The sequence below is a fragment of the Protopterus annectens genome, chromosome 2.part1, assembly GCF_019279795.1.
Source record: "Protopterus annectens isolate FY-2018-M chromosome 2.part1, PAN1.0, whole genome shotgun sequence".
NCBI lineage: Eukaryota > Metazoa > Chordata > Ceratodontiformes > Protopteridae > Protopterus > Protopterus annectens.
The window spans coordinates 30,774,603-30,800,749 of record NC_056729.1 but is presented as its reverse complement, the minus strand read 5'-3'; the positions used below and the strand labels follow the sequence as shown (position 1 = coordinate 30,800,749).

Below are 26,147 nucleotides of genomic sequence, written 5' to 3'. Positions count from 1 at the left end.
TGTTCTTCTTCCCTAATAACTCTTGAATCATTTCCATTACCTATTATTTAAATTCTTCTCATTTTAACACATAGTGCACTTTGGTATCAGTATTAAGCCAATCTGATTAAGAATATAATGCATGCTTTTACTTCCTCACTCTAAAACTATTTGCCATTTTATATCACAATGCAAAAAAAGAAAAGCGGGCATACAGATTCTACTGTAACATAATATTGGCATGCTTAGCATATAGCAGGATAGTAGTTCCACTGAACTGTTGGAAACAGGTAGCATCAGGAATAAAGCAATATTCAGCAGAATGACAGCAGATGTACCAGAAGCCTATAACAAGGTAATGCAGCCATATCAGCTGATACAAGCCAACAGGTTTTCTTTTCTTGTCTGTCTAATTAACATCTTTCGTATTTATATATTTTAGATGTGGGTTAAGCGATACAGTGCATTTCTAAGCATTTTATTTCTGTAACTTTAACACACTGAAATCACTTTCGAAATTTTGGGGGCATTTATTAAGACAAATTTGTGCTTGGACTTCCAAGATGGCTGAACAGTGAGTAACAGCTTAATTATATCTCTCCCAGTGTGAAAACAGAAACTTGGCAGAGAAAGCCAGTGGACCTGGATTTCTGAGTAAACTTCAGTAACTGGCTAGTAAGTGCACTGCCTGGATGCCAGGAAAAAAGGAATACAGAGAACATGGAGGAAAATCAGCTACAAAAGGTGATGAAAAAACACTGACTGGGAAAAGTGCTGCAGTTGTTCAGCAAAATGAAGTGCAAGTTCCAGACATGACTTCCAGTAACCCTGAGGAAAGTATAAAGCAACTGCACCCAGACATGACTAAAATATATGAAACACTGATGGAGTATATCAACTCAAACAATAAAAGGCTGGAAAAAATGGAAGAAGCTTTAAAGAGATACTCAGATAAGGTGATAAAACTGCAAAACTCAGAGGTCGAAATGAAGAAAAGGCTGGCTGAATATGAGAATGCACAAGAATAAATGCTTTAAAAAATAATAGCATTAGAGGACAGAGCATGTAGGGAAAACCTGACACTTTCTGCTGTACCTGAGAAGCAGGAAGCAACAGACTGTATTAATTTCATGAAAGCACAAATAAGCAATTGGACTGGTATTCCACAACAGGAATTGTTAAGTGAAAGGGCACATCATGTGGCTATGAGAAGACAACCTACATCTTTAATAGTAAAAATGTAAGCTTACCAGCAGAAGGTGTTGATTCTGACAAAACTGTGGCAGAAGGACAAAGTACTAAAAGTGGGAGACAGAAGAGTATTTCTGGAGATTGACTACTCATTGAGCACCAGGCATAACAGGAATACATTTATTCCATTATTCATGGAATGCTGATTAGCAGGTATGAGATTCAAATTGCTGTACCCAGCTATCTTCAAAATATTCTTTCATGGAGGAATAAAAACATTTTTGATGAAGTACATGCTAAGGAAGAAATACAAAAGGTTGTCCAACAAAAACTGAGCTGAGAAACAGAAGAAGATTCTGCATTTTGTTCTTCTGGTAATAAAGACCACAGAGAGACTGTGCCAATGAAAACATTCCCATTGTTTCATTGGAAAATGCTTGAGAGAGGGGTAAAAAGCACATGAGCTGACTAGAAGAACCAACAGTACACTGGAGATGAGGCAGACACAGGGTGTGGGATATGGAGATGAACAGGAATAGAACAAGAAAATCTGGAAATATTGGACTTTCATGGTCTTTGTTAAACTTGTAGGGGACTCTAAAGCATATGCCTTACCTCATGTCATTAACTTTTGGAGACAAAAATCTGTAACTTGGAAACTGACAAATACAAAGCAATAATTATATTTGTAAAACAGGACAGAATAAGAAAATATGGAACTATTGGACTTTTCTGGACTTTGTTAAACTTGTAGGGGACTCTAAAGCATATGCCCTACTTCATGTCATTAATGTTTGGAAAATACTCAGGAGGTAGGAAGAGGAGGGAGAAAAAGTTAACTGTAAGTAAAACAATTTTTTTCTTAATATTTAAGTGCTGCATGATTTTCTTTGCATGTTATGAAGTAAAATTTTTTTTTCAGTTATTTTGTAAGTGTTATGGGGATGCTAATGTAAATAGGTGCTACTGTTTTTTTTTCCTTTCTCTGTTCTTCTCTCTTTCTCCTTGTTCAGATTTAAGAAATGTAGGTACTGCAGTGTAAAAAATATGGTTCCTGTCACATAGTCGAACCTGTACAAGTTTGAACCCCATATGGTCGAGACCATAAGTACGAACTTGTACATGTTCGAATGTTTAAATGGAAATCTCCGTAAGGGGAGGTTTCCATTCATTTCAATGTGGTGCAATCTCAGAGTTGGTATATTTAAGTAGTGGGGGGTGCAGGGGGGCTTGCCCCCTGTATACAACAGTTTATTTTGTTTTTACTTCCTTTTTTTATCACTAGTTGAAGTTTTGTAACTATGAATGGAATGGTTTGAACATTCTGTGTTCAAAGTTATAAAATTTCGACTATGTTACATAGTCCCTAAAAAATATACTAACAGGCACAGCAGTGTAAAAATATACTAAAAGAGCATGGCAAAAGAAAAAATTGTGTGTTTTCTTCTAATTCTTACATAGGGGAATGACTGGGTTAAGGACTTTAGGTTTATATAGTAACACATTTTAACAGAAAGCAAGTAAGTGAAAAAGAATAAAAAGAATATTGATATTATAAGGCTTTTTTCTAGTAAACAGTTTTGTATCTGGTTCTCATGTTACTTACAGACAATCTGATAAAGAGAAATACTTGGAGAACATTTTTCTGAAAGCATTCAAGCGTTTTACCAGCTGAGAGAGCTATAAAGGTAAAGCAAAACCAGACAGCACTTAATAGAATCGCAGGCTCTGCCATGCATCTTAGCATGGATAATCTTTTTTTCTGTTTAGCTTGAGTCTGTGTGTGTAACTGTCAGTTTGGAACTTTTGTTCATATTAGGAGGGTAAAACTTCAATATTTAAAGATGTACATAGTTTTGTGTGCTATTATTAAGTTAATAGGTTTTAGAGGGGTGTTGGTTGGTATGTATTTTTTGTTTGAGGGTTTTCAATAAAACAATAAGTCCTGCAAGATGTGACATAGGCTCAATTGGAGATGACATTAACCAACTGTATAAAAGATTAACCTGCCAAACAGTGCATGCATGTAACACAAAAGCTGAAACTTGACCTTCAGAAAAAAAAGCTATTATACATAAAAGGTGGGAATAATAATCCCTGAAGAATATGATTCTTTCTATAATGCCTTTAAATGTTAACAGTCTGACATATAAACACACAAAAAGAAAGAGTAGTGAACTATATTAAAAAATGTAGAGTGCAAACAGAGTTTAAGAAACTGCTGTGAGAAATAATCAGCTTTCAGCAAGGTATATTGCTTACAGGTGGGGACTGGTATTTGATTTGCAACAGTGAAAATGTGTCTGGGGGGCCCAGAAAGGAAAATATAACAAAGGAGGGTATATTTTTAAAGAAATTTATGAAAATATTTGGCATGGAAGATGTGAATTCAGTACTAGGAGTTCAGAGTGAATTTACATATTATTCCTCAGGATACAAAAACTGGGCTAGGCTAGACAGACTTTACATTTCACAGAAACATGTGCATTTAATTGAACATCTTGATATGCACCCAATAACTATTTCAGATCATGCCCCAGTAATAACTAAAATAAAGACACAGGGTAATGTAATAAAAATGAGACACAATGAGACACCTAGTGCTTTCCCACCTATCTGTTGAAAAGCGAGGAATTTAAGGAATGGGTAGTGGATGTTATTCAGGAGCTAGTAGAGAAGACAGACATTTCTACTGAAAATATAGCTAGGGAGTGGGATAAAATTAAAGTGGAATTTAAAAATAGTGTGGAAATGAAAGAGATAAGGTTAAGAAGTAACAAGAATTATTTAGAGGGACTGACAAATGTTAAAGTATTGAAAAATAGAGGGAATCTCGCAGAACAATATGCACTATTTGCAGATTTAGTCAGATATTGCATAAGTCTACGTCTGCTAATTACTCAAGTTTTCTTTATTATTGTTTCTTGTTAGTTTTACATGCACCTATTGCTCTGTGTTTTACTGTATATCAGGTTCTTTACTGTAAGCTCAGTTTACTCATGTATGTTGCTCATTTATTATTTGTGGAGCTTTTCTCCCCGGGGTCTCCGCTGAAAAAGGACCGATGTCCAGTCAGAGTTTCCTGGTAAACAAATGTAAATAAATAAAATAAATAATAAACAAACAAGAAGAGGAGCAACTGCAGAATGTTAAGCAGAAAATAAGGAATTACCTTGATAATATGTATGAATTTGGAAAGATTGCTCTTAAGCAGCTGTTTTTTGACATTAACTCCAGAGCACAAAAACTTTTAGCATAGTGACTCAGGCAAACTGAAAGTAGAAAGTGCTGTCACCAAGCTTAGGGAGCCTTATAATAAGGAAGATAACAAGGGATCCTGCAGAAGTATTAGAAATATTTCAGAAATTCTATGGAAGTCTGTATAAAGCAGAGAAATATGGAAATCGAGAAAAGTTACAATTGTAAATGTTTATGGAAGAATTAAATATGTCATGGTTAGAGGTACAGGAGGCTCAGTTGTTAACAGCTAGGATGAGAGGAGATGAGTTAAAAATGGTGATGTATAACCAATGTATTACTAAGTCCCCATGAATAGATGGTATTACTGTGAAAGTTTGGAAGCTAGGAGGGGAAACAATTTGTTTAACAGTATTTTAAGGGGAGGGGAAGTACCAACACACTGGTTGAAAGCCATAGTAGGTATAATACCTACAGAGGGTAAAGATCAATCAGATCCAGCTTCATACAGGCCCATTTCAATACTAAATCATGATTATAAATTGTTTATGTCTATAATGGCTAAAAGAATGGCAAAAGTGTTACCAAAATTGATAAGATATCAATCAATGTGATTTTCTGGAGGGGAGGGAAACATTTAACAGCATTAAAAGAACAGTGATGATCCAGAGGGAAGGAGAATGTAAGAAAATACCACAGTTGTTGGTGGGTCTTGATGTAGAGAAAGTATCTTTCAGTGTCAGCTGGGACTTTATGAGCAGAGCAATGGAAGCATGTGCATTCCCTGATAAAATTACAAGGTTAATTAGGAGGATATATGAGGGATTGGATGCGAAAATTAAAGTGGGTGGGGTCCTCTCTGATAATCTCTGCTTGAGCAGAGGAACCAGGCAGGGCTGACCTCTCTCCACTTTATTTGCATTACATTTGGAACCACTGGCAAAGAATTTATTATTATTTATTATTTTATTTTATATTTGTTTACCGGGATAGTCCAACTGAATACATGTCCATTTTCAGCGGAGGCCCGGGGAGAAAAGCTCCACATAGACAAACTTACATAGATTACACAGAAGTTAGCAAACAATTATAAAAACAAAGTGATTATATACAATGGGTTAGTAATGTTCCCTAGTAGGGACTCACAATTCTCATGGACAGACAATTAAAAGTAAGAGTCATCAGATTGGAAGCAGAGCTTGGTGATGTAGTTACAAGTTATAACTGCAGAATATGCTTTTAGTTTATAACTTAATCAGGGTTGGTGCATGGGCATAGCCAATTCACTTTGAGATACTGTTTGAGGTTTTTTTCAGAGACTTTTGGAGGATTTTAGGGTTATATAGTTTGGCAACAAATTCCAGGTTTTGCCAATGAAGTTGGCAAACAGGGATTCACCAGCAGAGTTATTAGCTTTGTGGGTTTGGACCAGTAGTTTATCAGCTGACCATAGGGATCTTAGGTTGCTATATGGCTTAATAATATTTTTAAGTGAGGGGGTATCCACAGGGTGGTACAAAATTTTGTGCGCTATTAAGAGTTGATTGAATTGAATTAAGCTGGCCAGTTCTAGCCACTCTAGTTGTTTAAGGTTCTGGCAGTGGTGGGTTCTATAGGTGGAGCCAGTGGCGAATCTGGCAATATGACTGTAGCTATGGGACAGCTTACCTAGTTCGGATTTGTTGAGGTTTGAGTGTACAGGCGAGGCATATAAAAGAGTAGAGAGTAGGTGTGATCGGGCGATTGCAGTCTTAGCCAGTGGGGTTAAAAATGTCTTGTTTCTACACAGTGATCCAAGCTTAATGATGGTCTGTGTGGTTTTGTTGACCTGTAGGTCAAATTTGAGATTATTGTCTATGATAACCCCTAGCTGTTTGGTGTGATTATCTGGGGAAATAGTGGTACCATTATTAGATGTGACAGAGAATGAAAGTGTGGTGGAGCTACTAGTGGGAGAGAAGAGTAGAAGTTTAGTTTTATTGGGGTTCAGATGTAGGCGTTGGTTGGTGAGCTAGTTCTCGATAGTGTTAAATGTATTTTGGGTTAAGATTTGCAAGTCGGATGGGGAGGTGGCTGAGCACATGAGTGTGGAATCATCTGCGTATTGAATGCAGGTGGCTTTAGGGATACAAGTTTGGAGGTTGTTGATAAAAATAGAGAAGAGTATTGGACCTAGTATGGACCCTTGAGGGACACCAAGTGTGAGAGGTAACTGGCTGGAGAGTTTGCCCTGCCATAGTACCGCCTGCTGTCTACCAGTCAGGTAGGACTGAAACCACTGGACAGCAGGCTTGAGGGAAATAGATTTTAGTGAAAGAATGAGAAGTTCATGGTTGACCATGTCAAAGGCTTTTGATAGGTCAAGAAAGAGGGCGGAGGTTAGCTTATTGTCATTCATGTTTTGGTTTATGGCAGTAGTAAAGGAAAGGAGGGCTGAGGTGGTGCTGTGGTATGGCCCGAAACCATGCTGGGAGTCGGATAGTAAGTTATTCTGTGAAAGGTATTGCATTAATTGCTTGTGTACACATTTCTCCATTAATTTGGCTAGTGGGGAAAGAATGGCAATGGGTCTATAGTTGGATATTTCTGAGGAGCTACCACCTTTATGGAGTGGGATGACTTGAGATATTTTCCAGAGGGAGGGGATAGCATTTTCGGATAAGGTTGTGTTGATGAGGATAGATATGGGCTATGCAATGGCATCTGCAGCTATTTGTAGGTACTCTGCAGGGAGGAGGTCAGCAGCGAGGGTGGTAGGTTTTAATTTTTTTAGAAATATTTTGATAAAACTAGTGGATATTGGTTGGAAGCTAAATTCTGGGTGATTATTAGGTATATTAGGCATGTGGTTTAAGTTAGAGGGTGTCAGTTGATTTGCTAGGGATTGGATTGTTTCAGTGAAAAAGTTATTAAAGGCGCTAGCTATGGTCTCTGGGGAACTATGGGTGTAGTTAGCCGGAGTTGGGGTGATGGAGTGATCTGAACTAAGTAGTTGATTTAAGCCTGCCCAGAACTTTTGAGGGTTGTTGTGGTGTTTTTGTAGGAGATTTTGGTAGAAGCTTTTTTTATCCAGTAAAATAGATTTTTTTGTATCATTCCTGAGTTGACGATATTTTAGATGGTCAAGTGGGGCTTTGGTTGATCTCCAGCTGGCCCAGACTCTGTTTCTAGTTTTGATTTTAGCTTTGGTATCTTTTGTGAGCCATAGTGCTGTATTTGATCTAGTTTTTATTGTACGTGCTGGAGCATGGGAATCAAGGATACTTAGGAATTTAGTGTTAAAGTGATCTATGGCCTTCTCTAATGTTAGATTTTTTTAGTTTTGACCAATCAACTGCTTTTAATTCATTTTGAATATAGCAGCAGTAAAGTTTTTCCTGTTTCTAAATGTTTTATATTTGGGCTGGTGAGGGTTCCCTGCCTTATGTTTTATGATATAGGTTAGACAATGGTCGCTGAGGTCATCAGGGAGAGTACCAGCAGTGTACAGTTGGGGTTAGTTATTAATTAGGATCCAGTCTAGGATACTTTCCTTGTTGGTTGGTTTGTTTATCCTAGTGGGAGAGGTTATGGTCTGTTTAAACTCAGATAAGTTTATATGAGTGAAGGGGGGGGTCGTAGGAGCAGGGGTGCCAGTCGGTGTTAAAATCCCCAAGAACTATGGTTTCTTGGGGATAGGTAGTGGATAACCAGTAAAGGAGACCTTATAGGGTATTTAGGTTGTTGCCTGGTGGAATGTATGCACAGACAATGTTCAAGTGTTTGTTTGGTTAATCTGTAGCTTGGTTATGAGGAGTTCCGCGTTATTTAATTGGGAAAATTGAATGGTGTCTCTATTAATGGTTAGAGTATTTTTGTAAAGGACTGCTATCCCACCTCCTTTCCTTGTAGCACGGTCTAACCAGTGAATATTGTATCCTGGAGGTAGTATCTGATTGTCAGTTGTACTGGGTTTTAGTCAGGTTTCCGTAAGACACATAATGTCTGGGGAGTGGGTTGCTAGGAGGGCGTGTAGGTTGGGAATCTTATTGCTAATACTTCTAATATTTAGGTGAAATGCTAGGAGGGAACTAGTGGGAGTATTCATGGGTAGCTTGACTGTGGGGGTTGTGGTAGGGGAGTGGAGGTTATTGGGTGTGGGTGGTCCAGGGTTGGGATGAATGTCTCCATGTGTTATAAGGTTATAGTGACAGGATGTTCTGAGCTTTAGGAGTTTGTTTATAAGCTTTATATAGTCTTTGTCTTAATAAAGAATATAAAAGACTCAGAAATTCAAGGATATAATTGATATGGTAGTCAAGAAAAGGTGGCTCTATTTGCAATGACATTATTTTATACCTGACAAAACCAGAAAGGAACATTACAATGCTGTGGAACATACTAAGACAGTTTCAAACCTTTTTGGACCTAGACAGTTTCAAACCTTTTTGAGATACAAAATTAATGAAGCTAAAACAAAAGCAATAGCAGTAAATTATGTACCCACATATGAACTGGTTCAGCAACATCTATACTTATGAAAATGCAAATGCATCTATACATGATAAAATGAAGTATGTGGGAAGAGACTAAACAAAACATAATACAACAACTGAGAAAATGGAAGTTCTGTTATATGGATAGTGATAGTAAGATCAAACAGTTAAAATGTTTTTAGTCCATTTAGTCTTATACACAGGTCAGATATATTTTTATCAACCAGAGGAGAAGTTGTGGAAAGCAATTAATAAAGAACTGAAGGATTTTGTCTGGGAGGGGAAGACGGCAAGAGTCAAGTGGTATAAGCTTATTCTTCCAATAGAACAGGGCGGATTGGGATTACTCAAGTTGAAGGGGTATTTCAGAGTAACACAGTTAAGGAGCCTATATGTAGCACAAGCAGAAAACTGTAATTCAAAGTGGAAAGTGATGAGGATAAAAAGGGATGGGACTGGAGATCAAGTAACAGGGACAGACTGCGATTGTGGATGCAGTCCTTTAAGAGGAACAACAATAATTATTCAGAATATTATAGTCATAAAGTAGCATAAGGTATTCTAAGAACAAAGCCAACACAGGAATGCAGCAAGGAGATTCTGCCAATAGGGATGACTGCAATTAGGGTACAGACAACAGGCAAGAGGGGGTGGGAATATATTGTAGAAAACTGGCAAAGGAACCAAGGTATTGGGAGCAAACAACTAGAAGAGGGAAAGGTAATAGAATGGGAAGACAACAAGAACTTATTTGGACTGCAGGTTAGAGACTGCCTTCCATATCAAGGATTGACATCAGAGTATGGGGAAAGAGAAAGAAACAGGGAGGTCCTAAACAAAAGATCAGCACTGGTAGAGTTTTTACTAGAATATGGAACAGAAGTTGCTGTTAATAAAGGAATAATTAATAGAGCATATAAAATATTGCATGATAACTATAACAATCAATCAGAGGAAGTTAGGAAGGATTGGGAAGAGAGACTGGGTAAGCAATTCACAAAGAAACAATAGGGGGATATATGAATGTCTCCTAAATATGCAACAAAATCTAGAAGATTTAGGATCTTTGCCTGGAAGTGTTTACATAGGTATTTTTATACGGTGAGCAGACAGGTAGACAGCAAATGCTGGAGGTGTGATGGGAAAGAAAGAGGTAACTGGGAACATATTTTTTGGGTGTGCAATGAATTGGCAGACTTTAAAAATTCTCTGCAGACTGTTTTGATAGAGAATCTGGGTGAGCAAACTGGACTTACTAAGGAAATAATTTTTTTTGAGCTATGATACAGAATCGGAATTGGCTAGACATAGTAAGGCCTTGCTGAGTCTAGTTATGATGGCTGCCACAAAAGCAATTAATAGAAAATTGAAATCAAAGTCTAAACCAACTTTACTAGAAGTTGTGAAGATAGTAACAGGGATAAAACAACTGGAACTGGTATCTTTAGAAAAGGGTAGGAGCAAATTACATAGGAAAAATGGGAAATGTGGGATCAATACATGCAGATGAGCAACGAGAATAAAAAGAAGGCAGGATGTGAATGAGCCATGTAATGGTTTACTGATAATGACTGAAAGTGATGTATAATGTTTGTAGCTACAGTTGTGTCGTCACTGTTTGTAATGTATAATGTTTGCAACTGAGATTATATCGGTATGGTTTATTTTCATTTATATAAATGTAAGATTGTATATGTCATATATGATAATTTAACGTTTTTTTTTAAAAAAACAAGACACATTTGTACTTTAGTCCTTGAAATGTCTATCTGAAAGTGCTTTTAAAACTAAGAACAGAAATAAATGGTACTGGCTGCTATTTAGTATGTCATGTTAAACAAGCATAAAGTGTTTGTACTTTAGACATGCCAAGCTATCATGGACTTTAACACATGAACAAAGAAGAGAATTATGTTTTAAATTTTAAAACGAACTGGCTGGGAAATCTGCTTCTTCTGTACAAGGGTGTTCACTATTTAATAATGGACATAGCTGTTGCTTTTCAGATAATTTCAAACCCATTGCCAGAGGCATACATGTCTGCCAAATTGTGCATTTCTCTGTAATATTTCTGTGCTGTGCTTGACTTTATAGAGTTGTATAAGGAAAGCATACAGCAAAACATCTTGGTGCTTGCGAACATCAGCATTCTGCTGCTGGGTTAACTTAGAGGACAACTATGTCCAAAGCACAAAATGTTTTTTCCCCCTCTAGGGAATATTTTCCTCCCTGCAGAATGATATTTTTACTTCTACAAGTTAAAAAAAACATGACTTATCAGTTTCTTCCCCTGCGGTATTTCTATTACAGTCGGTTTCTTTAGTGCACACCATGTTTAGCCTGAATGAAATCTCATTACATCTTTAGAATCTGACTCCCTTGCTATTACATCAATTCACCTATCCTATGTGAAAGTTTCTTGCCAAATAAGACACATTCACAAAGTATGTACAGTTCTTCTTTCTCATTTCACACCCACTGGGGTTATAAAGCTATTTGGTCAATGAGGATTCACAGCTCTTTTACTGTGTAAAGTCATTCCCAGCTGCATTATTTTCCTCCTCTGGGACCATGAACCTACTCTGCTTTTGGAAAGCACACAGCTCTTTTAATTCTGCAGTATGAAGGTGAAGAAACTTGATAGCCACTGAAAGCAACTTCACTAATTAGCTAATACCCGCAGGACAGAAAATACAATACTCTGAGGAAAGGTTTGAAAATGACGGGACTCAAAACTCACAAAAATCCACTTTAAAAAAATATTGTGCTACCTCAACTGTTTCTTTATACCTTGGCAAGTATTTTTGCAGAATGTGCAACACATACATAGGAAACATGTAAGAGTTACTGCAAGCTGGTCACTGCCAGTTTTACTGGGGATTTTCAGTCCTACCAGTACTGAGTTACTACTTTGTAAGTGAATAGAAATTTGATCTGGAAAAGAGAAACAAGGCAAATTATTTTCATCAGCTGTGCCCGCACAGAGAAGCATGGACAAAAAGCTCTTAATGAAAACAAGATCACAGCATATCATCTGCCAACAAGGGGGAATTTGATGACAGAAAAAAATAAGCAGTAGTTACTCCGCTGCTGGTAGGTTTGGATTGCACAGAACTTCATAACAAGACAAAAAATACACTATATTTAGTTCCTGACTATAGTGGTAATTTTAAATCAACAGTGTTGAACCCATTCAGTTCAATCATTACAAAATTATTAATACTGGTACAAGATATTGGATCTAGTGCAGTTATGCAAACATTCTTTTAAGAATGCTAAGTAATGTTCTCTGAATTACAAACCTTTTAAATTACAGTACAGTTATGTTTCAGTACAATCAGCATGTTCTGAAACACACAATTTTATAAGCTTGCCACTTTAAAGACCATGAGCTCACTCCGAGTCCTTTTTGTATTAACGATTCTTAGTTTTGATCACATAACACTTAAGGAAACCATAACTAACTTAATTTTTCTTTAAATACCTACAAAGCTAACACATTTCTTACTTTTAACCTATCCTCTTTCTCTCCTTCTCATCCTTAATGTATATGTTGGTATTCCTTTCTTATATTTTCATTCTGTTGCTTGACTTTACTTTTTTCATACAGAATGTTGCAACAGCTATATTAAGCAATGAAACCTTAGCAGTACTGTCTTTTACACAATTATCTTAAAATGTTAAGCAATGTCCCCTTTTTTATTTTATTTTGCTTTTGTTTACTGGGTTTGTTTGACTGGGTTTAGTCAAAACCCCCTTTCATTGTTGGCCCAGGGTGAAAAGCTCTGATATATTACAAACATTTTGAAAAAGACATTCAGTAATATACATGACCAGACAATAAATAATATACATTAACAACTATGTAAACATTTGCTAATTATTACAAAACAAAATTCATAACAAATTAGCTAGGCAAAAGAAACAAACAGAACACATGTATTTGAGTGTTTTTGTTCTTTAATTGTAAGAACTTCATCAGAAATGAGAAAAATGAAAGTACACGTCAATAAATATAGTAAAAACTGTCAATTACACTTCAAACATCAAATCAAATGTCTAGTAAAGACTGTAACCCAATAATAAAACCGTATTTGTTTTCAAAAAGCTAATAAAAATTAGAATCCATTCATATGAAAGTAAAGGCAACTATTACAGTATAAAAATATACATATGCATTAGTAGATGTTGACCACTGAGCATGTTAAGAGGTGTATTAGTGGTTTTGTCAGTTAGATAATAGATTATGCAAGTACTGCTTAGAGATTAAAAATATAGACGCGAGGGAAGAAAGTACAGTTGTGTACACTTACCATAAATGTAGATGTTTGAGTGTATTCACTGTTGCAGTCATTACATTTGGGTAATCTGCTGGCTGGTTGCTCTCAGTTGGCCTGAATTACAAAGTCTTGGGTCCTGCGTCGGTTGCTGTCTTCTCTTCCATGACGTCAGGTCATCAGGGGTATAAAACATGCAGCCGACACCATTTTCTTTAGTTTTTCTTGCCCCCCCAATGTCAGGTGCCCCCAAAAAGGCCAAAAAGGTAGCAATATTATATATATATATATATATATATATATATATATATATATATATATATGTATGTATATAAACATGCATCAAAATAAACTTTACCTTCATCTACAAGCAAATACACCACATAGGTTGTAGAGGATAGAGAAGGAAAGATAAACTTTAGAATGACAGGGGGATGACAGGAGGGTAACCTGGACTGCAACAGTGAATATACTCGAACATCTACATTTATGGTAAGTGTACACAACTGTACTATGTTGTTTGTGTTTCACTGTTGCAGTCATTACATTTGGGTAGAATCCCAAAGCTATGGTTGGGAGGCTGGAGCTAAACAGCATTAGGTGCGACTATAAGGCCCTGCAGCACTGCAGTGGCAAAGCCTGCCCTGGACTTAGAGTAGAGAGGCAAATGGTAATGCTTTGTAAAGGTGTGAACAGAACTCCAAGTAGCAGCCTCTAGAATGTCTTTTGTTGGTACTCCTCTGAGAAAAGCTGCTGAAGCAGCTGCAGCTCTGGTGGAATGAGACCTAATGCCCTTGGGCACAGGTTTACCATGGTGTAAGTAGCAGAAACAGATGCAGTGGCTTATCCACTTTGAAACTGTCTGCTTTGAAATAGCCTTTCCTTCTGATCCTGCAGCAAATGACACTAGTAATTGCTCAGTTTTTCTTAGAGCTTTTGTCCTGCTCAAGTAGAATCTTAGCTGCCTGTGTACGTCCAAGGAATGCAGAATTCTCTCCCCTTTGTTCTGCGGATTTGAATAAAAGGTTGGCAGATGAATAGTTTGGTTAAGAGCCACAGTGGAAACCACCTTAGGCATAAAAGTAGGATTTGTCCTCAGAGACACCCTGTCTGGGTGAAATATGATAAAAGGCTCTACAGCCATGAGGGCCTGTAGCTCTGAAGCTCTTCTTGCTGAAGTAATTGCTAGTAGCAGAGCTGTCTTCCATGATAAGAACTTTATATCAGCGGTCGCAGCTGGTTCAAATGGAGGCAGGGTGAGCTTTTCCAACACATAACTGAGGTCCCATGCAGGTAGTGGTGATCTTCTAGGAGGCCTTAAATTTTTGACTCCTTTAAGATACTGCTTTAGTAAAGGATGAGAAAAGATTGGTGGCTCTGTATTGTAATGAGCCGAAATGGCAGAGGCATGGATTTTGATTGATGAGAAAGATAGGCCTTTGTCAAGCATCTCAGTCAAGTACTGTAATATCGGAGGAATATGTGGTTCTGCTGTATCATCTTTGGCTTCTCTTGTCTGACTTTTAGGAGGACCATGGGTGGAAGAGGCAGAGGAGGAAAGGCGTAAACTGATAGGTTTTTCCAACTGAAGGATAGGGCGTCCACTTTCCATGCTTGTCTGTGATAAGTCCTTGTGCAGAATCTTTTCAATTGATAATTTTGAGGAGAGGCAAATAGATCTATGTCTGGGCTCCCCCATTTCTCTGTTATCATGCTGAAGACTTGTGGATTTAGTTTCCACTCGTGAGGATCCATAAGATTTCTGCTTAAATCGTCTGCCAGGGTGTTTTGTTTTCCTGGCAGGAATTGAGCTTGAAGATGTATTTGGTAGGTCAAAGCTGTGTCCCACAGTGTCATGGCTAATCTGCAAAGGGGGTATGAGTGTGTGCCCCCTTGCTTGTTTATATACCACATGACTGTGGTGTTGTCCATCTTTATCAGTAGTTGTCCTGGATGAAGTAAGTCCTTGAAGGCTGTTAGGGCATTTTGAACAGCTAGCATCTCTTTCTGGTTGATATGTAGATGCATTTGTTTTGGTGCCCATATGCCCTGAGTGCATCTTCCTGCCATGTGGGCCCCCCAGGCATAATCTGATGCATCTGTTGTTAAGGTTTGGCTGGCAGGGGGTAGATGAAGTGCTGTCCCATGTTTTGGTGACAGGCCTTTGCCCACCATAGAAACTCTTGTTGCAGGCAGGGAATGAGAGGAATCATTGTTTCCAGACTGTGTGAATGTTGACTCCATAAACTTTTTAGGTACCATTGAAGTTTCCTCATATGCAGTCTTGCACATGGAATTAGCAGGATGCAGGATGCCATGAAGCCCAGAGCCTGCAGAACTTGTCTTGCAGAAGACTGGGTTTTTGTTGCCATCAGTTTGAAGTAAGTAGTCAGTTGCCTTTGTTTGTCTGGTGCGAGGTAAGCCATCTGGGCAGTTGTATTCAAGCTTGCACCCAGGAATGTTATCTTTTGAGAGGGTAGCAGTTGTGATTTCTTTTTGTTTATTGTGTACCCTAGGCATGTGAGAAGCCTTTTCACAAACGCCAAGTGTCGAAGGAGAGTGTCCTTGTTTTCTGCTTGAATGAGACAGTCGTCCAAGTAAGGATATATTTCTATACGTCTTTGTCTGCAAAATGCAATTACTGGTGCCAGGCACTTTGTAAAGACCCTGGGCGCAGTAGATAAGCCAAAGGGCAGTGCAGAGAATTGGTAATGCATTAAGCCTGCCTTGAATCTGAGGTATCTTCTGCACGACTGTCTTACTGGGACATGCAGGTATGCCTCTTTTAGGTCTAAAGTCAACAGCCAAGCTTTCTTGCCCAGCATGGACAGAAGCTGCTGCAAAGTCAGCATCTTGAATTTTGGAATGTCCAGGTATGTGTTCAAAATCGATAAATCCAGTACTGGCCACCAGGCCTTGTCCTTTCTGGGTACCAAGAACAGTTGAGTAAAAACCTTGTCATTTTTCCTGTTCTGGTACTGTCTGAATGGCCCCCATTTCCATGAGGGATGTAACCTGTTTCTGTGCCTCTGCCCATTGATTTTTTGGCAGATCTGGCCAACCATTTGCCATTGGCAGAGTGTGCAAATGGAATCTGTATCCCTGTGATACGATGTTTAGTACCTACTTGTCCTGGGTTATTAACTGCCAATTTTGAGCAAAAAGTGCTAATTTTTCCCCTATGGGTGCTGCCAAAAGATAAGTGCTTGGTCTAGGCAGAGAGAGATGTCATTGGGATTGCTTTCTGTAGGTTTGCGCTTTATCACTTCCAGATTTGGAGGTGGATGTGCCTGCCCCATTGCTTTGACCTGTATGAGTCTTGCGCCTGGTATCTGGAACCCTTAGGGTGTCTGGATTTGCCCCTTTGAGCTCTGTCTGACACAGGAAAGGACCAATTTTTTGTAGGCCAGTGTCTACTGAATCTTGGTGGCTGCACTTGTAAGAAGTCTTTTAACAGTTTGCATCTAGCAATTTAGCTTTAACATGATCAGGCAAATTGTGTTCCTTTAACCAGGCATGCCTCCTAATCACAGATCCAGTAACTGTGGCCCTGCAGGAGGCCTCCAAAGAATCAAAACCACATTGCAAAGTATGCTTTCCAACTTGTTCAGCTGCATGCAATAATTCCTGCAATTCTTTATTCTCTGCACATTCTGAAATCAACATCATTTTCTGTTTCAGCAATCCCATAACATGTTGCTGGTACTTAAGCATACGAAATTGACAGTTTAAGGCCCTGCTTGCCAAGGTTGCAGATGTATAAACCTTTTTTCTCCATCTGTCCAGTGCCCTTGAATCTCTATCAGAGGGGGTGCAATTTTTTGCTGTTGAGGCCTTAACTCCCTTTGGACCCTGTGAAATAGTTTCAGGATCAGCAGCAGGGTTTCTAAATAAAAATTTATGTGAGTCAGGGACCCTGTAACATCTGTCAGGCTTACTGGGAGCCGGAGGTAAGGAGTCAGGGGTCAAGCTTGACTCCGAAAACACATCATCCACAATGTCTAAAACAGGGGGAATGGCTAAAGGCTTGTGCTGAGGGAGAAGGAAATCCCTGAGCCTCCTTTTTGATTCTGAGAAGTCTTGACTCTCCCAGTGAAAATGCTCCCTCAAAGTATGCAAGGTTTCTCCAAATGAATATTCCTCAGGAGGAGATGACAGACTCCTCAGCATCAGAATCCTCACAGGGAGGTAAAGATAATTCCTGATCAGAAGAAATAGAAACCTGATCTGAAGATTCATAATCTGCGTCTTGCCTAGGCCTCTTATCTGGTGGAGGATGGGTACCCCTGATCAAGGTAATAAGGTCTTCAGCCATTTTGATCATCTGTTTTTTAGGCATAGAGGCCTGTGCATGTGGCTCAGGCGTAGTTTTTTTTAGTTTTAGAAGTTGCTTTTGTCTTTGATTTTGCAGCTGTCGTCGGTTTAATATACAAATATTGAGGTCTGAATACACCCTCAGAAGCCGGTGCCTGCTCAGCGGCTCCGGACCCATCCGAGGGAGATACATCCATTGGTCCAGTACCTTGAGTTTCTTGCGGCATGCCGGACTTCACATGGGTGTCGGTAGAGGCCTGCAACTCAAAAGTAGTGGTTATCAGGGTCTGCGAAAGCACCTCACTGAGTACCGGCGACTGGCTTAGGAGAAGCTTCATCGTCTGTTTTGGATCTCGACTGCCTTTCTCTGTCCTTTTCTTTGCGTTTTTTTATGTATATAGTAGGATTGCTATCCAATGACATTTCTGGGTAGTTAAATTTGTTTCCAAAATACTTTGATGCAAAAATATACTGACGCTTAATAGTGCGTTGGTTAAATCTAGCACAAAACCGACAGCCAGGCACATTGTGATCAGGGCCTAGGCAAGGAATACAGTATAAATGGAAATCCTTATGAGGAATTTGCTTCCCACATGCAATACAATTATTAACTTTTTCTGACATCGGTAAAAAGCAAGAAAAAAGTTTCCCCAATGGGGTACTTAGCTTTAGTGAAGACTTCGGTTCTGAAACTCGAATATTTCAAGTAGTCGGCCGACCGGCACTTACGAAATGCTTCTGCTTCGGGCACCGCGCAGCAAGAAAGACTTAAGAAAATGGTGTTGGCTGCATGTTTTATACCCCTGACAACCTGACGTCATGGAAGAGAAGACAGCAACCGACGCGGGACCCAAGACTTTGGAATTCAGGCCAACCTGCCAGCAGATTACCCAAATGTAATGACTGCAACAGTGAAACACGAAGAACATCTAGGTATGACAAAAATGTTAGTATTGTAGTTCAGAGGTGAGATGTAAATCAGGTACAAAGACAATTAAACATATATATATAATAAGGTTTATATTAGAATTACAGATGTGGGATGAGCAGTATCACAAAACAATATATGTAGCTGGGGGATCCAAATAAAACTCTCCATGCATTGCTGAACAGTGGGGCTTTGGGGCACAGGACTGGGAGTGAACAGAAATGGTACGACGATATGGCAAGCTGAAGATAACAGTAGCATTTATCCTGGAGATGTACAGGGCAGATCCATTGGTTTGACAGTTAAAGTTTTGGTTGCGTTTTAAATGAGTCTGCACTCTAATTTGATTTCACCATTAGTGGGATGTGGTTCTATAGTTTAGCTACACTATTTGAATATAGGGAGTCACCTGCAGTATTAAACATTTTGGTTACAGTGATTAGTGATTTTTCCCTACAGCATAAAATTCTTTTGAGGGAGTAGTGTTCTATTAAGTTGTTAAGGGCTGGTCAATTTTTTGACTTAGAGAAGTCTGTGTATTGTAGTTAGCTGAGAAAGAGCTAGGTAATGTGGTATTTCTAACTAGTTTCATTCTGAGGACAAGACACTGGTGTGCTCTGTTTTTACAGTTTTATGCAGATTTGTCTATTTTATTATAACACTGCTCATATTTGGACAGTTGTGAGACTTGAGGGTTAGTGGAGATTGGGGTACCATGGAGGAGGGATGGAAGTAAGAAAGTAGAGGCTATGAGTCTTCTGGACATGTCAGTGAGGTAGGTTTTTACTCTGTATAATGTACCTAGTTTTTGATGAGTTTCTTTAACCATGTGTGATACATGGTGATTGAATTTCAACTGGTCATCTATGATGACATCCAGTAATTTTGTGTGGTTTACTTGTTTTATCATGGTGCTTTTGGCAGAGATGATACTAAACAGTGTTGTTTTGGTAGAGATGTATTTTGGGGTGAAGAGCAGTAATGTGTTTTTTTTTTTTTTTGCATTTAGAAGTAGTTGTGAATTATTTAGCCATGTTTCAATCATTAAGGGCAGATGTGCAAGATCTTGGAGTTTACAGAGACATTTGGCAGAGCAGATTAGGGTCAAGTCATCAGCGTATTGAACTAGGATAGCATTTTTTGTGGCAATGAAGAAATTATTTTTTTCCATTTCATTGCCATTGATAGGTAGCTTTGGAACCACTGCAGTGAAAAGTTGGTGAGCCCTAAGGCTAAGAGTTTATATAAGAGTTTCTGGTGTAGACAGTATCAAATCCTTTGGTTCACCTAGGAAGATGGTGCAGAGTAGGCTTCGGGCATTTCTGTGGGTGTTGACAGCATTAACAAAATTCAGCAAAGCAGCAATTGTGCTCAGATGAGGGTGGAAACAGTGTTGGGCAGAAGACAGAAACTGTTAATCTATTAGATATTTGAGAAGTTGCAAATTAATACATTTTTCTAATATGTTTGATAGGGGAGATAAAATAGCAATAGACCGATAGTTTGAAAGATCTGTATTGATTCTGCCCTTATGCAGTGGAATAACAACTGATTTTTTTTTCACAGTGAGAGGACTTTATTTTCAGATATGGATCAATTTATCAGAACTGAAACTGGATATGCAATAACCTCAGCTGCTATTTTAAAATATTTGCCAGGTATATTGTCAAGGGCAGTAGAAGTAAGCTTTATTTTTTGGAGGTATTTTTGATGGTATCTGACAGCAATGGCTGGAAGGAGAAATGTTGATTGAAGTTATTTAATTGAGGACAACCTCAACACCTTGATTAAGTTATCTGGTTGGTTAACGATTACACTGTTGATATAAAGTGGGCATAGAATTGGCTGGCTATGGTATCATTTGTTTCTGTGTGTTTGGTGTTCTGTGTAGCTAGTTTTGGATTTAACAGTTTATTGACTGAGGCCCAGAACAGTTTTGTACTATTACAGTGTATGTTCTGATTGGTTAAGTCATAGACCTTCTTATTTTTGTTGATAATTTAGTTTGATATTTTCTTAGTTGTATATATGGTCGCAAAGTAGGAACAGTTTTATTTTTTTGCACAGACCTTCCATGATTTGTCTCTTTGTTTGATGAGTTGTTTAATTGCTAAGAATAGCGATGAGGCAGAGTTGGCTTTCATTCTTTTTATTCTGAAGGGGGCAAGAGTGTTTAGAACACCTAGGAAGATTATTTTGAACTCAGAGGCTGCGTCATCTATTGGGAGAGTCTTTAGTGACTCTCCCTTATGGAGATGTAGTGCATTAATAAAAGTTTCCTCGTGAAAATTAGAAATTTTTTTTTACCAGGTCATAATGATGTGTTACTGGGGCTGTTGCTTTGGTACCTTATGGTGTAGATTGGTAAGTGATCACTTAGGCTGTCTTGATAGAGTTCCATGGGATATTTTACTTGGTGAGGATGCTAGGAAACAAAGGTTAACTGTCTAGTTATGGCTTAGTTATATCTAGTTGGTGTGGTTATAGGTTGCGTGAAATTGTACAGATCTCCATCTTTTTGTGTGCATGTCTATTAAATGATGTTCTTAAACTGACTATTTAATAATGATCTTAACTGTTTCTGCAGCTCATTGTAATTGGAGCTTTTTTCCATAGGCCTCAACTGAAAAATGGTACTTGCTCAGTATTATTATCCCAGTAAATAAATGCAAATAAATAAAATAAAATAAAACAAAAATAACATAATCCCTTAAAGCTTTAGGGCATATGTACTTCTTTTCTTTCAGCATATTGTTACCTATAACTTGTACTTTGCTTAGTGTGTTTGTTAATTATCATTTCACATTCTGTAATCAGACATTTCACATGCTCATTTTTTTGTTGTATGTTTTTTATGCAAATGTAGCTGTACCTCGTATGGCAATTCAGCATTTAACTTTTTACTGAAAACTACAACCCTCCTCTGGAGGTGCAACTGTGTGAATGTTGGGCAGAACGGGACATTATCTAGTCATGTGCATACGAAAGGCTATCCCACCAAAAACCCTAAACAGAAAGGCCTGCATCCATGACTCAAGATCCCACAAAGAATCAAACAAGTGATAATATCTCACACATGAGCCATGGACCTTTGAGTAGACTCATCTAGTGGCTTATCTTCAGCAGGAACCAACTACTCCTGATAGGTCCAGGGGTGATGCTTCAGAAGCAGCAGCAGCAGCTTTGCTTCCTAGGCACCCCAGGTTCAAGATGTAAGACTGGGTGAATCAAGTGTTTGTTCATCAAGACTAGGTTGGATCTTATGCTCAAGCACACTGTCTGATGGGTCAGGAACACTGTCCTGCTGTCCCCCTGGAGGTCTGCAGTCCCTCCAGCCTGTCACATCTTCTGGACTTCACTGTAAATCAGGCAAGTAAATGCTAGCATATCACCTGGTACCAATGGAATGTCAAGTCTTCTTTGCTGATTTCTGATTTGTAGGAAGGTGCTCTCTCCCCTTAATGATGATTTTAACTACTGGAAGAAAGGGAACTCTATACAAAATGCATTTATCTATTGGAGGACTAAGCCCCAACCATTCCTCTAAACTAAATTCCCAGTAAATACACTCTAGCCCTCCTCTTGGGTCGAGAGATGTACCCCCCCAGCTGTTGTACAAGGAACTTTGTTCTGCCATCCTCATCAGGATTCAAAAAATTTTCTAAAATTATCAAGAATGTAAAATGAAGGAGCATGTGAATGAAGGATGTTTGCATGTCAACAGCAAGGAATATGACTTGTACTTTTTGAGCAGCAAAAGAGCTATCAAACATTGTCACATATCACTCCCTGAGTTTGAGAACATCTACAAAAGATGTCAAGTCCTGGAGAAGGAAGATGAGCCCAACATTGGACCCATCAAGGACAGATGTCAATGTTAGGTCTGCTGGTTGCTATAATCTACAAATGAGTGACTGGTAATGTTGCTTGGCTACCATAACAGCAATTGTGAGAGTTATTTATATTCAAAAACATGCATGCTTATTTGATACTCAATCACCGTGTCCATTAAAAATCAAGCATATCCCAAAAAGTAGCAGTCTGTCCACTTAAATCCTCTAGAGCCGCTAGCTTTCTATTGAAATATGCTCCTTAATGCCAACCAGAACATATTTTACAGACACAGTGTTAAATATCAGAAAAAAACAGGGAAATTCTGCAAAACTATAAATAGCTGAAAAGTACAGTTACTGACAGCAAGATCTTACTGGTTTTGTGAAGCACCCCTGATTTTCCTCATATTTTTGCCCACATACATTTGAAAACTCCCGTTTACCCTACTGCACTGTACTAATGTACTGTGCAAGCATGCATATGTATGTGTCTTATGCATGTGCAATACATCACTATGGAGTTGAGGAATCAGAAAAACATTATACAATGAATTATTTAAAAAAAAGGTAAACAATTTTTTTCTTAAATAATTTCATTGTATAACAGCAATAATCCTCTCCTGGGTGTGGATATCCCAGTATTTACCCATGGTTGGCTTGTCTGGTCACTCTGGCTTCGCTGTCATGATCAAACCACACTAACTATGGGTAAATTATAGGATACTCACACCCAGTGGTGGATTATTGCTTATTAATACTGTTTGGTTATTGTAACTTACTCTGATGTGGCAAGTAATATTCTTTAATTACTATAACATATCCAAAAGCAGAAAAGACCAGCATTAGGCTTAACGGTACTATAACATGCAGTACATATCTGATAATGATACCTGGTTACTAGAGTCTGCAGAGGTGTACTTAGTAATCCTGCTTGGAGTAATTTATTTTCCAATTATGTGACTAGAAGCATTTGCTATGCTACTTTAATCTACAAATATATGGCCAGTGATAATATGTGGTTATCACATTTTATAATTATGCAGCTAGTAATACTAGGTTGGTTCTGTAATCTAAAGTGATGTCACTAATAATGCTACTTAGACACTATAATCTACAACACTGTGGTTAGTAATAGTCTTTCATTATTAGAATATTCAGAGGTGACCTATTTTGAAGTTTGGCACTCAGGAAATTAAGTCAACAGCCAATGTAAATACAGCAGCACGATAACAGTAAGTTTCCTACCTCAATAACTATAACAAAGGCTAGCTTGGCAGCAATAACGTGCCAATAAAAGATGCTGAATTCATACTGCTGAGGATGTCCTGGAGGATTGCGGTAATCTCTGTACCTGCAAATTAAGTAAACAAATATTTTAAAAATACAGAAAATGCTTACAATTTTTGACATGCCAAAACTGTTTCTCATCATCTACATTTGACATTCAGCTACACAGAAAAAATGTTGTTTAATTTTCAACATTATTAGTACACTGTACTTAGCAATAAGCACAATCTGGCACTATTTAACCATGATTACTTTATGTGGGAATAACATTATATCAGACAGACAGATGCAGTGCATCTCACCTAAAAACCTTTTCAAGTTTTCTCGTTATATTATTGCTCTCCATGTGTATTATTCAACATGACACTGCCAATAAAATTCACTGAGCACATATGGAATAACAAATTCCCCATAGCACATACTAGTTAATGGCACCACTGTGTAACACGATGCAGAATGTTGAAAGTAAAAAAGGGAAATATCATTTAGTTGCTGTTATAAAAAATGCTGCTTTACAGTGAGATAAAATACATGACTATGCAAAGTACTGACCATTACAGTGGCTCAATAATATATGCGCCTACAGTAGGTTGCATAAAAGGATTACACTGGCTGGTGCTATGAATGTCTCAACAGATTCTGTTGATGTGAATGCTTCACCATATGGGTTTAATTTTAACTTGCCATCATGCTTTCATCAGATATGCAGGGATGCCTTGATTCCATGGAAGAGGCAGGAAGGTGGTTTTCTGGCTAGCTATATGATCTGTGATTATCAATAAGGTCAGCAAATAGTAAGTCACTGGTTTTAGAGCAATTCCTAAAAGTAGGAAGCTTATTAGGAGCAGTCATTTGCCTACAACCATCTTAATATTAACTTAAGATGCCTCCCTTCAAATATATAGATGATCCCGCTGTTTTCAAATGGGCAGTCATGAGCAAGGAGGGAAGTGATGGCAAAAATCCAACCTCCCCCACCCAAAAAAAAAACAAGTTTCAGTTAGAAACAAGCAGCAAATATGCAAAGCATCATACTCCTACTGAAAACAAGTAAGAAGATCAAGAGCAGAAACCCATACCCAGTGCAACAATAGGAGGTACTGCCAGCCATGCCAGGGAGAAGTAGGGCAGTGGATGTATGACTTGTGCCAGCACAGCCACCTGGAATTTTGTAAATAACTGTACATCATTAGTATATCAATTTGATCTGGACAGATGTTTATGCTGAACATTTATTTGTGAGCTTTGTTGTGTTAATTTTGTTAAAATGTATCAATAGTGCACCCTGATGATATTAAGAGAAATGTGCATGTACTGTGGTAACTGAATTAAATGTATATGTTTTAATAGAGGACAATGGCACAGCAATGGTTAACCAGCTGGCTTATTTGAAGAAAAATAAGGGAAATGTGAATGAGCTATTAAATCATTGAACGGCATCCCACAGTGCTGAGTAGGCCTGGAGACGGTAGGTCTTGGAGCAACGATTATCTGTTAGCTTTTGTAAAGAAGGGGGAAGTGTTGCAAATGTTTCTAGCTCCTAGGCATTGCCATAAAAGGTCTAAATGTGTATTGTAGCAGTCTGCTAAAGTCCTGTCTCAAACTTCAAAAGGAGATATTGTGGGAACCTAGACTCAGGTGACCAGAAGAGGTCATTCTGCAAGTCATCTTAGATATTATATTTTACAGGGAATAATCTCAGAATCTCGAGTATTCAGTATGCCTTACTAGAAAGATTGGGATGACATGCAGGTTGGTGGCACAGCACGAAGCATCAGACTATCCATGCGCACTAACTCAGGGTAAGTAAAACTGTTTTCCAGTTTATAGCCTACCACCCACTGCACCCTCACAAACACCACTTGGCCTTATTTCCTGAGAATAAAATACTGGAAAATATGAGAGTCTCCCATTATACACACACATTTCAATAAACACATAGACTGGAGCCACTACTAGCTCCAACACCCCCACCAAAAGGTTCTGTGATTTAGTAAACTCAAATGCTAGAACAACTTGTTACCACTCCCACAAGAGGGGAAAACATGGAAAACATACTGAACCTGATCACACACAACACTATGGGACACGTGAACCAGACCTCACAGTGTATCAGACCTGGTACATCAGATGGATATTCACATCCCACCTGGATATTCATCCGACCCCACCACCACAAAACGCCCAAAAAGATCTCTCAAAAAAAACAAAACCCCAGGCGAACTTTTAAGAAAGCCCTGAGCCTGTGGCCTGTGGGTAATAGACTGCAGAATCCAGAATTATAAAGACATTCTATGAACACCTTCTTCACATGGATCATGCAATCCCCAATAAAACCAAGACCCAATCCTCCAAAGGCAGACAAGACATCCCTCTCCCCCAGGCCATAAACAAACTATACAATACAATAGAGAAGGAGAAGACACTACAATAGGATAGAAAAGCAGCCCAAGGAATCAGCATCGATCAGTAGCAAAAGGAAAACTCCTCAATCGTGAAAAAAAATCTTCAGCCAAATTAAAGAGAGGACACCAAGGGATAATCACAAAATTTTAGTTATTTGTTAGGAACCGGGTGGAATTCCCAGATATGCCTGTAATTAGTCTAAAGTGACAAATGACACCAAAATGACAGAGCTCACCAGCTTAAATATAAACCCTATGTC

At 38.4% G+C, this 26,147-nt stretch overlaps 1 protein-coding gene across 1 annotated transcript in view; it reads right to left on the bottom strand.

Moving 5' to 3' along the window:
* The window catches only part of ANO6 (anoctamin 6), a 1,522,803-nt gene that overhangs the window by 65,378 nt on the left and 1,431,278 nt on the right, over positions 1-26,147 (bottom strand). Inside the window, exon 19 of the mRNA XM_044061996.1 lies at positions 23,441-23,546. Coding sequence (XP_043917931.1) covers positions 23,441-23,546 — 106 coding nt within the window. The remainder of the gene's footprint in view (positions 1-23,440; positions 23,547-26,147) is intronic.